Below are 15,141 nucleotides of genomic sequence, written 5' to 3'. Positions count from 1 at the left end.
AAACAGAGCCAACATAGAAAAAAACCCCAACATCCTTCCTCTGCTTGCAACACAAAAGTCTAATGTTCATTTTTAGGCATCATGGGCAGCAATGCTCTGTAAAACCATTTCTGAACTCTCATCTTCCCAAAACACAGCTCTGCTGAGTGCTGACATGGGAAACAACGGTCAGGGCACTCAACCCAAACCAGTCACAAGCTCCCAAGCCAGGTATGTCACATCTTACCCTCATTTTCTCATGACCCTGTTTTACAGCATCTGCACAAGTCCCTCCTCATTAGAGGAAATGGGGTGGTTTTTGCTAAAAAGTAGGATAAAGCTGAAGCAGCAGGATGATCCCCAGACCCAAGGCATAGGAGCAGAGCCCTGCCAGCTGCAGAGCTGAGCTGTGCTGAGAGGAAAGCAGTGTGTTTGAAGAGGAAAGCAGTGTGTTTGAAGAGGAAAGCAGTGTGTTTGAAGAAGCAGCTCAGTTCTTACCTTCCACTATACTGGATTTGGCAAGGTAGCCTGAAGAGGATTTTAAAGCTCCACTGAACACAAAGAAGCTGGCACCAGTCACTGCAACAACAACAACAACAGGAGAGGTTTAAGCAATGCCTTACACAAGATCAGGTATCACAGCTCTATCAGCCATGGAGATGATTAACCTAAATAAGAAGAAATGCTGCTTGGAATTATGGTGACTGTATTGCACATCATAGGCTTGGATATGCAAAGGCAAATCACCCAGTTAGTTTCTAAACTGGACAAGAGTTTTTGTCAAGCTTAATGAATCCTCCTATTTCATCACTCTCCCTCTCCCTGCCTAAACACCTCTAAATTTTAGAATTACTAATTTGGGGTAACCAAGTACATAATTACCTCTAAGTGTTCCCACACAGCTGGCGAAGATTGTGAGTGAGCTGTTCATGGATTGCACTGTAATACCAACCCACTGACAAGGCCACAGCTCAGAGCCACCTGACAAAGTAAAATTATCTTAAATGACTACTACTAGGCACCATGAAATTCCTGCTGGGAATCCCTCTTCTTGTCCCACTCGTGAAGTTAACAGAAGTCAGACAGGACCGTCGGTCCTGAGTGACATCCCATGCAGTGTTCTCGCTGGGATGACTGGGGATACTTGCAAAACATCAATGTCAGCCTCTGTCTTGTTCTCATTTGGAGACTGTATAAATTTCCTTGCCAGAAATGTTCCCCAAACCCCCATTTAAATTCTCAGCACACTGCTGCTGCAGCCTTTCAGCCTACTGTAACAAAAATACAGCCTGGAAATCAGATGGTCTAATTAAGGTGAACATGAGAAGTTTCCTGCAGCTGCATTATTAAAATGCTGCTGCTGTTGTTGGTTATTCCTATTTGCCTTTCTCTTATACTAAATCTGATCTTCTTCCTTTCACATAGTGTAGGTCAAGCACAGGCAACCACAACCTCACCTGCACCTCCAGTAATGCCAAAGCCAGCTCATTATTAATGGAGAGGTGTTGCCTAAGCCACTTCCAGCACGGTGACCTCTGGAGCACTGCAAGTCCTGAGCTGTCCTGTGCCAGCAGCATTGCCACAGGGACAAGGGAGCAACTGCTCTGGGCTTTATTTTCTGTTTGCTTCATCTCGGAAGTTGCTGAAACACATCTCGGGCAAAGTCAGAACAGCACCATCGACCCACAGAAGCGTGACGTGGGCTGCACAAAGCCTGCAAACCAGTGTGCTCCTGACACCTGAGCTCATGGGGTCTGCGAGGGGAATGAGGCACCAAGGGGTGAAGGGCAGATGGGCAACTCCTCACATTGCAGATCCAGCTCACAGAGCTGCCCAGCAGTGATGCCAGCGCTCAGAACGATTTTCTCTGACAGAACCTCAATGAAAAGGCAGCCAAACCCAGCTGTGACTGATTCCCAGAGCCCCACAGGGCTGGGACAGCAGCACCCAGGCAGAGCTGAGCCCCTCTCACCCTTCCTGGGCTGGTTGTGGATGCTGATGGCCTGTGTCTGGTAGTTCCCATCGTCGTTCTGCACACACACGAGGTGCGAGTCGGCCTTCTCGTTGAAGCAGGCGCCCCCCGCCAGCACGTGCTCGTTGGATTTGTTCATGGCTTTCATCATCTGCAAACACAAAGGGTTAGCATTCCCACCCACTTCAGCAAGCACTTCCAGAAACAGGTGGTTCTTGGGGCTGTTTAAGTGGACAGAACAAGCTTCCCAACAGAGCTCGTGTCCCACGTCAGGTTTCAGCACTCGGAACCACAAACTGCTTTTGAGAAGAGGGTTCAGGTCTTTTGCTGCTTGGATTCTTTAAACTGCCACCTTTAGTGCCATTAAGATAAATGATGTCAGGGACAGCTGAGCTATGAAAGCTGCAAAAGCTGTTACCTCTACTTGTTTTTAAAAATACACAGAAAAAAAGAAAATTAGAAAAACCCTGGGAGGAAATATCTGGCTTGTTTACACAACTCCAGTGGCTTAGGACATAAATCAGAAATGCCACACGGGCACTCAGATTGGGGCCATTTCATCCGGTTCTGCCAGGTCCAGACACCAGAGCTACAGTGTCTCTCTGAAAGGACTGGTGAAACTGGAATTAATGTTCCCAATTAAAACACTTTCCTAAAAGATTCAAATCATAGATATCCAGAAAGAATTTAAATTCTCTGCAGAGGAGGCCTCCAGAAAGCATCCAGTAATATTTGTGATGCCTCTGCCCTTTGATTTTGCTGCTTATCATCTGACATACACCAAGTTACACGCCTTGGCAAAACGCTCCTGTACGTTGTATAGTTCCTTTCTTTCTCTCCACTCTTCCTCCTCAGGGAGGCACAGACTATGTGATTTTTGATCCAAAAGAAAACTGAGGGAGTCATCTAGCTCTGGAATTTGTTTCAAACCCGAAAATGACATGTTTGCCTAAAAGAAAACAAGTCAAACTGAATTACACAAATTCCCCCACAGTGAAAACCCCGGCGAGAAGGAAAATGCGGAATTATTTGACATCTCTTAGCAGCACTCAAAACTCCCACCCTCTCCTTCCTGGAGATGATGAGCATTCAGGCTACACACAACACATCTGTCTCTCTGAGTCCAACACAAAACCTTAATTATAGTGTCAGGACCATCAGCTGATGCTCACTGCTGACAAATGTGCACAGGTGTAATGTTTGGGGAGGAAACTTAATTACGATTTTGCATCAAACAACAGTGGGTTTCATTATCCAGTTTATCATGTCATGCTCCAGAAAGAAGGTTTTAGCTCCAGAACAGCCATCTGGGTGGAGCTCAGCAGTTGCCTTCAGCACAAGGAACAACTGGACATGGCAACTGTGCTTCATTAGAAGGTGACTGATTAAGAAATTTTGCTGAGGGACTAAACATGCAACTAAGGATTTTGTAAATAATTTAAATAGTTTGAAGACAAAAAATATGCATTTAATAGAAAACTACATATTAATGTGTAATTTGTTCATTACATGTTGAATTCTCCACATTTAATCCATGCATGAGATTTTGAATGAGTTTTTAATTTTTGAGATACTCTTGAGTGATTGACTGCTTTACATGGGAAAAAAAGTAAATGTCTTGTGGTTTAATTCATCTCAATTTAAACTAAACTCAGATGAAAAATTTCTACTAATTCAACCTTTCAACTGGATCACAAGCAATAATGTTAAATAAATAACTCTTTCTCAATTTAAAAAGTCCAATCCTTGCTCACCACTGGCAAGAGAACCCAAGCACGAGGCAGAGGTTTTGCTGTTGGGTTCCCTGGCACAGCAACTCCCTCCCAGCCCTGCTCAGCCAGTGTGTGACACGAGTGGAGCTGACACCTTGCGAGGCCAGGCAGGGCTGGCACTGAACTGCAGGCTGTGCCAATGCAGACAATTCACACAAACCTCCCTGACCTCTTCCATTCTCTCACAACTGCATCAAAAATTAAAGCACCTTTTAACAGACCCTTTATCTTCTGGCTTCATCAATTTCATCTTTTCAAACTTCACCTAAGAACACTTTTTCTTCTTTTCTTTCCAACGAATGTCTTTATTCTCAGGGATTTTACTCAAGTGTTTCTTGCAGGGGAATTCCTTCTTGAGATAAAGCTGCATTCTGCTCTGATCTTATAAGAACTCTTGTAAATACCATTTGCCTGGGAGGTTTGCTCTCTCCCCAGCTCTGATTGGTTTCAAAGTACCAAGTTACCCCCTTCTCCTCAGACAGAACACAAAATCAATCACCTTCTCCACTGTTCACTTTCATTACTGTTCAAACACCTCCTCCCCCAGCTGTCTCAGCAGCACTAACTCCTGCAGATGCTGATTGATTTTCTCACGCCAGAAATCAAGTATGAAATTTAGATGTTGAGGGAAATTTCACATAAAATAATCAGCAATCCAACAAACACTACAAAACGCTTTCAGTGGGAAGACACAACATAGATGAGAAAAGCTAATGCATTTTTTCTTCCTAGTTTACCTCGAGTGTAAAGTCTATCAATCGATTTGCTCAAATCAAACATGTTTTACACTTTGTATGTAAACAGCTCAAAAACCTGAAGGAAATGAGAGTTTAAGAGTTTAATTAATACTGAATGGAACTGTGTTCTTCCTGTGCAGCCACCCCCATTCACTTCCAAAAGCCTTGTGCATCCTGCACTTCCTCTTGGCTTTTGAGGCATTTTTCCCTAGTGGTGGTGAATAACATAAAAATTCCTTTAGATCCCAGGTACTCCAGCCACAAAGAAACTGTACAGAAATGTATGAATGATAAGCATTACCTCATTATATCTGTTGCTAGGAATTTTGATGCTGGTTTTTCTGACTTCCATATCAACCACTAAACCTTGGACCACAGGCAGTGTGTACTGGTAATTTCTGAAGTCCTGGTAATTTAAAACAAGTTTTTAAGTTAGGCACAATGATCATCATTAACACTGGAGGTTTCATAACTCCCCTGGTGAGTATTAGTTAACCCATTCAAATAATTGTAATCAGTGACTGAAAGGCAGGGAGGGACAGGGACACCACAGCCTGTAACCTGTGTCATTGCAGTAATTGTAATTGTGACTGTAAGGCAGTGTAAGTATTTTCACTCATTTTCTTACATCAAAATTAATATTCTCCAGCCTTGAATATCATCACTGTACATAGTGCAACCTGCTCTCTGTGTTCTGTTACGTTACTGGATGGAGATATTAGTTTTTCCAGCAGTGAGATTAAGTCATGCATCAAGGAGAGTTTTCTATATCGAAAATATTTGCAAAGTAGAAAGAGATAATAACTTCCCTTCAGTTGAAGCACTGTGTAATCAGAGAGCTGTGACTGCACACTGTGATGACCCAGCATTTCTGAGGAAGCAATCTGAGCAAATAATGCTCTTTTTTCAACATCCAAACATCCTCCGGTGGCCAGGTTTGGGATGTTGATGTGGGTATCTGGTTACAACTCAGTGTGTCGATGAAAGCTCATAGCCACTATCAGCACAGCTGGTAAATTCATCCAAATCCCCACTATCTCCCCTGGCATCTCCTAAACCTGATGCCACGTGCAGCAGGAGTTCAGTCCTCCCCACACTGAGGGAACTCCCAGGGACGGAACACGCGAATTCCACGGCAGCACTTACTGCAAGGAGGTTCATGATCGTGTGTCCAGTCTCTCCAAACAAAGGCTTACGGAATCTGACACTAAAAAGCGGGCAGGGATAAACTGGAATAAAACACAACAGGTCAGATTGTCATTTACACACCAAGATCCTGCAAACCAGACTCAAACAGCATCTCCTCAGCTGAACGTGGGGAGCAGCAGCTAAAGAAGAGGCTGGAGAGTGCAGTGTTTAAAAAGTGAAATTGCAGAAGGGTTTAAGGCCATAATGCATCTTCCATGTGTGTCACTGCCCCAGAAACGAGAATAATTAGGTGGAAAGCTGACAAGTGCCACACTGCAGCACTGAACCTGGTGACCTGGACCCTGATGGCAAAGATGGCCTTTCCAAATGCTTTTCTGAGCCTTGGAAATGGCTTCTTCCTTTTCTTGTACAACCCTCCTGCTCCTCTCCACTATGGCATCGTAAACCTTTCAGTTCTGTGGCTGACAGGTGGGACATTCAAGTGGTAATCCAGATTATTTCATTTGCTGTTTTCATTATTTCATAAGAAGGTGGCAAGCTCTACAGGGCTACCTCACAAACAATTAAAAGGCCATTTATGGTATGTCAGCAATGTGAAATACCTGCATTCCTTGGCTGCCTGGGCCATACCTGTAAAACAGCTGTGATGCAGCTCCCAGGGCAGTGCATGGATCTGGCTGCCTGATGTTATGATGCAGCAGGAGCCACCACAATGCCTGGATCGTGACTCATGCAGTGACACTCAGTGCCAAGGCTTCCTAAACACATGTTTGAAGGAAGGTTCTTAAACTATCCTCAGGCAAACACTCAGCCTGATTTCCCCAAATGCCACACATCTCCACAGCTCCCAGTGTGGTCAGACGGGGCTGCAGGATTGAATAACATCGTGAGGATTTCCTGGTGGGAATCAGCGCAGTGTCTGAAAGCCCCACAGCCCCCACACAGCGACCAACTGGTGCTCAGCGCCCCGAGGCATCGACAAGGGCTGCATTTCCCGTGGCTGTGAACAGCAGTGTCTGTGAACAGCAGTGTCTGTGAACAGCAGCTCAGCTACATCCCAGATGCCCCGAATTCCCTGAGCCTGAGCCGTATGGCTGATCTGCGGATGCTCAGCAGATGTTTTCTGCAAATCCAGCAGCCCAGAGGGACTCCTGAGCTGATCTGATCTGCTGCAGAGCCAGCAGGGCTGCACAAATGGCTCAAATCTGACAGTTCCACCAGAAAACAGGAGGGAAGAAAACCCAGGAAACCCCGGACACAAACGCAGCACCTTCCAGGAAGAGACTGAGGAGTGACCTGCAGTCACAGCTGCCCCAGCACATGGGAACGTGCCTAAATCCAAACCACAGCTGTGGAAATGATGCAAAGCCCAGCTTCACAACGTGTCAGAGCAGGTACTTCTGTTTGTCACTATGAAAACATTTCTTTCTGTGCTACAAAACAGATGTCACATCCAAAATATGGGCATTCTGTTTGTTTGTCTAAATATTGATGGGAATAAATGCACTACTTCAAAACCCCTCATGGATACACAAAAAACCCTACACATCTTTAACATGAATGTTTCTTTGGACAAGTTTAACCTACAGTCCTTATCCTCAGAAGGCCAATTTTAGGATTTTCTTTTTGCTCTCCAGCAGTGTAAGTATTTTGTGAAAAATTCACACTGTTCCCAAAACTTCAAAAGCTAAAATTACAAAATCCCTCTAAAGCACATTCTAAAACTTAATTTTGTTGAAATGTTCCGGGAAGAAGTTCTGGGGAAAATTAACAACAGATCATTTTCACGGTAATTCGGATTCATGACATGTGCTGATTAAAACTGCAGATGGGCAAGACATCCAATTTTTGGCCCATCGGGGAGGACAAACCCGCAGAAGTTATTGCAGCTCAGTGTCTGCTACTCACGCCTGTACTCAGCTCCGAGTCTCAGCATCAGCCGGATGGGGAACACTTTAGCCCAGGGAGTCTCCCATTTCTGGATGAGGATGCCAAACAGGTACGGTGGGGTTGGGAGCACCAGGTCCTGCAGGGACTGATACGTTGCTGCAACGTACAAGAAGCCTCCGTGTTCTTTGCTTCCGAGGAAGCTCTGGCTGAAAAAGGAGTGTCCCAGGTTGCCAACGATGTTACCTGTGGAGACACAAAGGTCATTACTTCACTAGTTTGAGAGCTGTGTCAAGAATGCCAGGAGTTTTTCAGAGGGGAAACCAAAAAATCCATATTAAACTCACTTTGCTTCCTGAAGCACTTCTGTGTATTACTCACACCTGAAACAACAACACAGAGCTCCAACCTCTCCTGGAGAGCAGGGAGGCATTTGCCTCAATCATTCCTGTGATCTGCCTGTTTCACAGAATCCCAGAATGGTTTGGGTTGGAAGGGACCTTAAAGCTCATCTCATTCCAACCTCCTGCCATGGGCAGGGGACACCTTCCACCAAATCAGGTTGCTCCAAGCCCATCCAACCTGGCCTTGCACACTTCCAGGGATGGGACATCCACAGCTTCTCTGGGCAAGCTGTGCCAGGGAGATCACAGGATAGCACAGGTATCACAGAGCAGCTCAGGCCAGTGTTGCTGCCAAGGAAATGGTTCCTGCAACTTCCCCCTGGCACTACAAAAACCCCCACAGAAAGCCTGTTTTCAGTATCTCCCAGATACTCAAGGGATTTCCACTGCAGAAGCTGCTGATGATTGAACCAAACTTTTCTATTCAGCTGCAATTTAAGGAGGGCTGTGCACCTGGTCAAACAACTAATGCCCACTGGTTGTCCTTCCATTTAGGCAAACCACTGGGGTGCCTGCTCAGACACGTACTGCAGATCTGGGTCATTTCAGGAATTACACAAAAGAGTGTTTATTTCATTAGTACACTTAATGTAAAATGCAACTGAGAGACACAGGGGAGAAACACCACTAATTTTTATTCACATTTTTACTCTTTGATGCTCTTAATTTCCCAAAATGTTTACACTGGAATGGCTGACTGACTCTGAATGTTGATTAGGCTATTATAGCATCCAACACAGCATTTCACGTCAAAGCGAAGACCCATGGTGTGATTCCTTTTATCAAATGACAACAGCAGCAGGCAAACAATGTACAGAACAGCTGATCACAATTCTCCATAGGAAGATGTGAATATTAATAGTGCTGATTTGCTCTCAAAGAAAAACACAAGTAATTTCAGGGAGCATGGTGTGCTCGATCACACCGCTCCTGAGGAACGGGATTGAGGTACTCATGCAGACCTCCTGGGCTCCTGCTGCAATCCCAGGCTTTCCCACCTGCAGACTTTCTGCTCTTTCCCCACCACCTCCTAATGGAGTGTATCTGAACTCAAGACAGTGATGTGCATGGGAGAGTAAATGGAGCCTTTCTCCCTTTTACACACAAGGCACACACAAACAAACACGAGGTTTTAAGCAGGTAAAAACGTGAGCCACAGAAGTGCAACTCTGACATCCTCAGTAATACAACCTGTGAGAATAACACAGCCATTCCAGCCCTCCCTCTGGAGATGTGGCCATGCTGCTTTGCATCCCTCCTGGCACAATCACCACTGAGTATTGCTTCCTTCACCTGACCTTGGGCTGGCCAGCTTTAAACAGAGCTACTGCCAGGCCTCTAAACAAAAGGCTCCTTTCATACTCCAACTAACAAATATTCTCAGGGGTTTCCTCATTATTCAAATTTGAGGGTACTTTAGTGGATTTTTTTTTTTTTCTGTGCCCACAAAGTGCTGCACAAATCAAGTTCTCAAGTTCTCTGTTTGAAGGTGACAGGCTTTGGCAGCCCAGACATCCCATAAAAGGGTGCAGGTCACTCAGGGCGTGTCACTCTCCTGGAAAGTCAATCTGTAATTCTACAGACACACACAACCCAGAGCTGACAGTATCACCCCAGATCAACCTGCAGAACTCCCAGAGTGGCCACAACTGGGACACTGAGTGGCTCAGCTGAGCATACCTGATGAAAAGCAGCTACCGGTCCACCTAACATGATTAACAGAGCCACACCCAGTGTTGACAGCAGCTGAGAGTCACTGACCCTGCCCATGCCAAATGCACATCTGTCAGGGGTGCTGTGACACCGCTGCCTGCTCAGAGAATACACCAATGCACCAGCTTGGGCATCCTGCTAATGAGTGCAAACCTGTGTATCCACCGGTGCTCAGGAAAGATTTGCACTTATCTAAAATAGCTGCTGGCACTCATTTGCTTTTGCAGTTCCCACCTACCCTCACTAATCGCCTCTTCTCCATTTCTACTTCCTTTTCCCCTTCCCATCTGTTCCTACCCAAACAGACCCAATAGTACCATTCCTCGGTGAGGGTTCCCGGTTCCAACGTGACCATACCAATCCTTCCCACCCTTGCAGGCTGAGGGATGTGAGCTGCCAGCCTGAACTGGATCCTGCCCCTTTCCTGGGTGTTTTCTGTGTGGGAGAGGCCGGGCAAAGTGCAGCTGTAGGGCCCCGTACAGATCCCAGGCGTGTGGCACTGCCCACTGCCGTGACAAAGCAGTCAGACATTTCCACTTGAGACTGGTGCCAAGAGCTGCAGCAGAAGGGGATGACTCCTTATTTTTTCCGTTTCAGGAGATGGAGCTCCAAGGCTTGCACGCCTGGGATGCCTAAATAAGAATTTTTCAGCCAACGGAAACATGAAAAAAACCCTTAGAGTGGAATCTGCAACTCAGCTGTTCAGCCCTTTCCTTCCATAAGCCACAGCGTTATAAATGACTCCTTCTGACACAAGTAGCTTGCACAGTGCAAGCTCCAAGAGGTTACCACTGCTTTAAGAGGGCAAATTACTGGGATCAGGTAGTTGTGCTGCAATCTGTTATTTGGAAGATCACGCAAGAGCCTGGATGTGGACAGCATGGGAAGACTCGAGTGTTTTCCTACACACTTCTCTTCTCTAGTGCCCTTTTCAATCAGCAAACCCGAGTCAGAAAGCCTCTTTGGGCCCCACAAACACTTCTGCACTGACCAGGGTTTGTCAGCCTTTCCTGCCACATCTCTGAAGGTGGCTCCAAGCCCAGGCCCCACTGAGAAGCTGCTATTACATTGTCAAATCCAACCCACTGCACCATTACACATTTGAAGCACAGAACTGTGTTTCAGAAGCTTGTAGAGAAAGTGTAGGTGTCAGAAAAAGCTTTCAAAAATAGCTATCCTTCTCAAAAGCATGTAATTTAATTTAAAAAATATCACAACTTCCTTTCTGGAGAGGTAATTTCAGAGTGAGCAGAAAGGTGCCTTTCCTTTTATTAAGTTCCAGCACCTGACATCAGACAACTGACATTATTTAGGAAGTGCTTTAGGTGTGCATGATGCACCTAAAGCAGTTCTGCAGGAGGTCAATACTTACTCTCTTCTCAATTATGCTGGGTTATCCTTGACTTTAAATCTTAAGCATCTCTACAAAGTCCTTTTAAAAAAACATGCTTTTCCCCACTGATGTGATTTCCCTTCAACTGTGATCCCTGCTGGTTTGAATTCTTCACTTAGGTATCAATGGACTTTACGCAGCAGTTTGGCAATCCCTTCTGGACTCAAATAAAATAGTCTATACCAGGAAAGGCAGAGGGGAAAACAAAGATTTCTGCATTTGTTTATGGTCCTCAAGATGTGGTGAAGACAGGTAGGTGCTTTTACCAAAACCAGAAAGGTTAAATTCCTAATGTATCCTATCTCTTGGTTAATGCCAGGTCACAAAGGTAGCATGGACATCCAGGCTCAGGGCAGGCTTAGGGAAGTCAGCCCACAGCTGTCCAGCCTCATTCCACTGTCACCAGGAACAGCCAGGAACTGCCAAGTACCAACACTGGGCTGGCATCCTGCAAACCCCAAGAATCCCAGTTCAGAGCAGTATTTACCTGTGAACAGCCCTGCCAGATGGATTTTCTTCAAGAGCAAATGAGCTCATTCTCTATGGACAGGGAACACAAACCCAGTCTCTCTCACACCCAGAGCCACAAAGAGCCACAGAAGAGACAAGACCCTGACTGTACCTTGATGGCACAGCACACCTGTAGCAGGTACCAAGACTGAGAAAAAAATCACGTGAAACTCCACATCCAAAGTTCTGACCATGCTCAGCATCTTTTTATTGCAACACATCAGCAAGCCATTTGGAAAGAACTTACTTCTGTTGGCAAAGGCCATAATGCTTCACTTACTATCAGTGAGTAACCCCTGCCAGCATCCAAAACTTTTTCAGACTAGTCTGTGGCAGTTCTCCAAACATGACTCACACACCTTACATGATGTTTGATTTCGTACCCATCCTTTCACGGAACAGTAGCAGGGCTGTATTACTCACTCAGTTAACCTTTCCTCTGTTCAGAACATCCACTTTTTGGGTCTTTTTATAGCTCTACTCTGCATTAGTTACCACCATATCTAATTAAAACCAGGCTGGGTGAAAAATACACAAACTGTGTTGGGGATGGATCCACCCTCACACACAACACCCCCAGCCCCAGGGTGACCACAATGCCATTTCATGCAGTTGCCAGATTTACATTTTCACTCCAGCAGTAACAGTAGCACTGATTGTATTCCACCAAAGAGCTGATGCACTGGGGCAGATCTGGCAGCGCTGTATTAACACATCCAACTGCCTCAAAGTGCCCATTCAGAGGGACAGAAGTTCTCATTTTTCCATTCACTGCCAGGCTTATAGCCAACAGACAAGGATAATCATGGGATTACTACCACAACAGTACGACTACTACAGCCACAACAGAAATCATTAGCTTCCAATTTCAAAACAAGAGAAGCAACACAGCAGGGAGCTTGATGGCAGAGGGGCCATAGGAAAACTAAAGTGATGGAAAGTGAACAGCAACTAATACTTGCCTTAACTGACAACTTTAGTTTCTTGCAATTCACATGCACACAATCTATAGTAAAAAAATGTAATTTTTCCTTCAAAATCTCTCAGTTGTTCTACAGTTAGAAAGTCCTAAACCCAGAGCACAGCTTAATGTTGGGGACTTCCCATAACAAAGCTAATGAAGGCTCAGGGTGGTGCAGCCTTTTGATTTTTAAGGAAATGTTTTAAAAAGAAAATTTTTGCCAAAGGGAACAAATAAAAAACATCACGGAATTTATTTAAGTTTCCTGATGACAAAATAAATGTAAGCCAATCTATTATGTAATGAAAAATGAAAAGGTGAGGCAGGGTTTTAAATAGTTTCTAACTTCTAATGGGAATTCTCATTTGCTCTAAATGTCCATCATCTCATTCCAGGAGAGGTGCAGGACCTCTGAAATGAACAGCTTGGAAAGAACAGCTCCATCTACACTAAACCACTAAACACTTCCAAGGGATTACAGAGACCTAACTGAAACTCTGCAGCCTCCCCATCCTGTCTCTGTGCCTGGATAAAGTCCAAAAAAACCAGAGTTACAAATATGCTGATATGTACTTCTCCCTCTCAAACAAGCCATGCCTTGGAAAGAAAAAAGGATGGATGTTGGGAGAGCATTCCAAAGTGCTAAAGGAGCTTACCCAGGTGCTGTGATCTACAAAACCTGGAGGTTTTATACAGCAACTGAAGGTGTCTATTTGTACCTCATGTCTGAAATACAGCACAGAGCAAACCCTACCACAAGAAAACACAGAGTGCAATTCTTGAACAGTGGCATTTGTGTTCTGATTAAGAATTGTACAATAGTATGCAGCTCTTTGGACCAGTGGAATTGTGGAATATCCAATTACTACCACTACGGTACTAAAAAAAGAATTCTAAATACATTATGTAGGAGTTATAAATTATGTATTTCTGTAGTGTAATTATACAGAACTTCATAGCAATGTACACACCAAGCTGGATTTCTATCTGCAATATACATATATATATGTATTTATATACACATGCTTGCAATTTTTCATATCTATCTCTCTCTGAACAACATAATCAGAAGATAAAGAACTGCACATGAACTGAGGTTTGGAAAGGCAGGTGTTTGCAGTGTACACAAGATCCATTATCACCTGTGATAATAATACATTCTGAACCTGGCAACCTCTCTGAACAAGCTGACCTTTGTTGTATCAAGACATTTTAGGAAACAAAGATCTTTTTCATTGTTTTATTAAACTACTGGATTCAGTGGCTCCAAAGGCATTGCAAATTATAAGCAGAACCCTTTGAAAATGTATTTTCAGCATATAACTTTAATGGGATCCAATTTCATCTCTGGAAAACTAGCTTTATTTTCCAATCAGTGGGACCAAATACTTGCATTTTCCCTTACGCAACGATTTTTGAATTCTAGACTCTACCATCAGCTAGAAGTGGCAGCCTATTTACTCAGCAAATATAAAATGTGCAAAGGTTTATACACAAATCTTGCAATTGAGATACAGAAATTCAAAATTCAGGGATAATTTCTGCAATGCCCTACAATTCCAGGTACACATGCACAGATATATTTGTATTCCTTTATAATATAAATAGTATCCCCATAATGTGGCAACAGACACTGGTACTGTGGGAATCATCAGACTTCTGAACTACCTGGTCTAAGGATGTTGAACAAGAATTCTCAAAACTTTATTCCTGGCTGGAGGGTCTTTGGAGCAGCTCCCCAGTTTACCAGCAGCTTATTAATACCTTTGTTTGGTGTGATGACTATAACACTGGGTACTAATAAACAGTAAGAACTCATCCCCCTATCAGCTTCAACCCTTATTCTCTTTTTATACTCTTTTTATACTCTTTTTATACAAAACCAGCCGTTTGCTGTGACAGAAATGCACCTGAGCCAGCATGACCCAACCCAAAGCATTTTTAACAGAGAGCGCTCCTACCTGCTAAGGCATCCCGGTAAAGTTGCACAAAGTGGTTGAAGATGTCCTTGGGCAAACATTTCTCATCAGGCAGACACTGCAGGAGGATGACGATCTCCGACTGCCCCACGGCGTGCATGCCTTTGGTAGTGAAACACCAGCACTTCCTGTTCACATCTGCACAGAGAAAACACACCTCAGGAGAGCAGCATTTCAAAATACAGCCCCACATCTCACTGCAGGAAGACAAGGGGCAGTTTTACAGCAAGTATTGTCGTGTTATCTGTCACGCGGATAAATCACATCCCAAATCTGTCCCCGTGCGAGCAAGGCACACCCAAAACAAAGGCAGCTCAACAATTCCCAGTTTACAGCTAAGGAAGAGCCAGAGCACTAGAGCTCCCTGTGAGATCTTGGGATTAACACCACAGAGCAGACTTTTAGCAGTTTCTGCATTCAGATTAAAGGACAGGATGGAAGTGTGAATGAAGGGCCTGGGAAGAGGCCAGGCTGTTGGCTGTGCATCCCATGATCCTGACAGCTCCACCAGCTTCCAGCAGTGATATCTCTCTTAGGATGGAGAGCTGAATGTCAGGTCTTTTCAAGAAACCTCACTGGCTTGTTCTGCTTCCCATGAATGTCAGTGAAGGCACATGCTCTAAGCTTCACAGTGTGTTACATTTTTATACATATGTAAAACATTCTACTGCCATGGAAGAGAAGC

At 44.5% G+C, this 15,141-nt stretch overlaps 1 protein-coding gene across 1 annotated transcript in view; it reads right to left on the bottom strand.

Moving 5' to 3' along the window:
- Positions 1-15,141, bottom strand: part of ZFYVE9 (zinc finger FYVE-type containing 9) — a 52,980-nt gene that overhangs the window by 3,358 nt on the left and 34,481 nt on the right. The window contains exons 10-15 of the mRNA XM_027894402.1: positions 14,439-14,594; positions 7,518-7,742; positions 5,607-5,689; positions 4,762-4,866; positions 1,952-2,102; positions 478-558 (exon numbers count right to left, since the gene is read on the bottom strand). Of these exons, the coding sequence (XP_027750203.1) occupies positions 478-558; positions 1,952-2,102; positions 4,762-4,866; positions 5,607-5,689; positions 7,518-7,742; positions 14,439-14,594 (801 nt within the window). The remainder of the gene's footprint in view (positions 1-477; positions 559-1,951; positions 2,103-4,761; positions 4,867-5,606; positions 5,690-7,517; positions 7,743-14,438; positions 14,595-15,141) is intronic.

Source organism: Empidonax traillii, unplaced genomic scaffold, assembly GCF_003031625.1.
Source record: "Empidonax traillii isolate 1590-97213 ecotype Southwest subspecies unplaced genomic scaffold, ASM303162v1 scaffold15:size5535645, whole genome shotgun sequence".
Classification (NCBI taxonomy): domain Eukaryota; kingdom Metazoa; phylum Chordata; class Aves; order Passeriformes; family Tyrannidae; genus Empidonax; species Empidonax traillii.
Note: the sequence above shows the minus strand (reverse complement) of the source record. Positions and strands in the feature narration are given on the sequence as shown.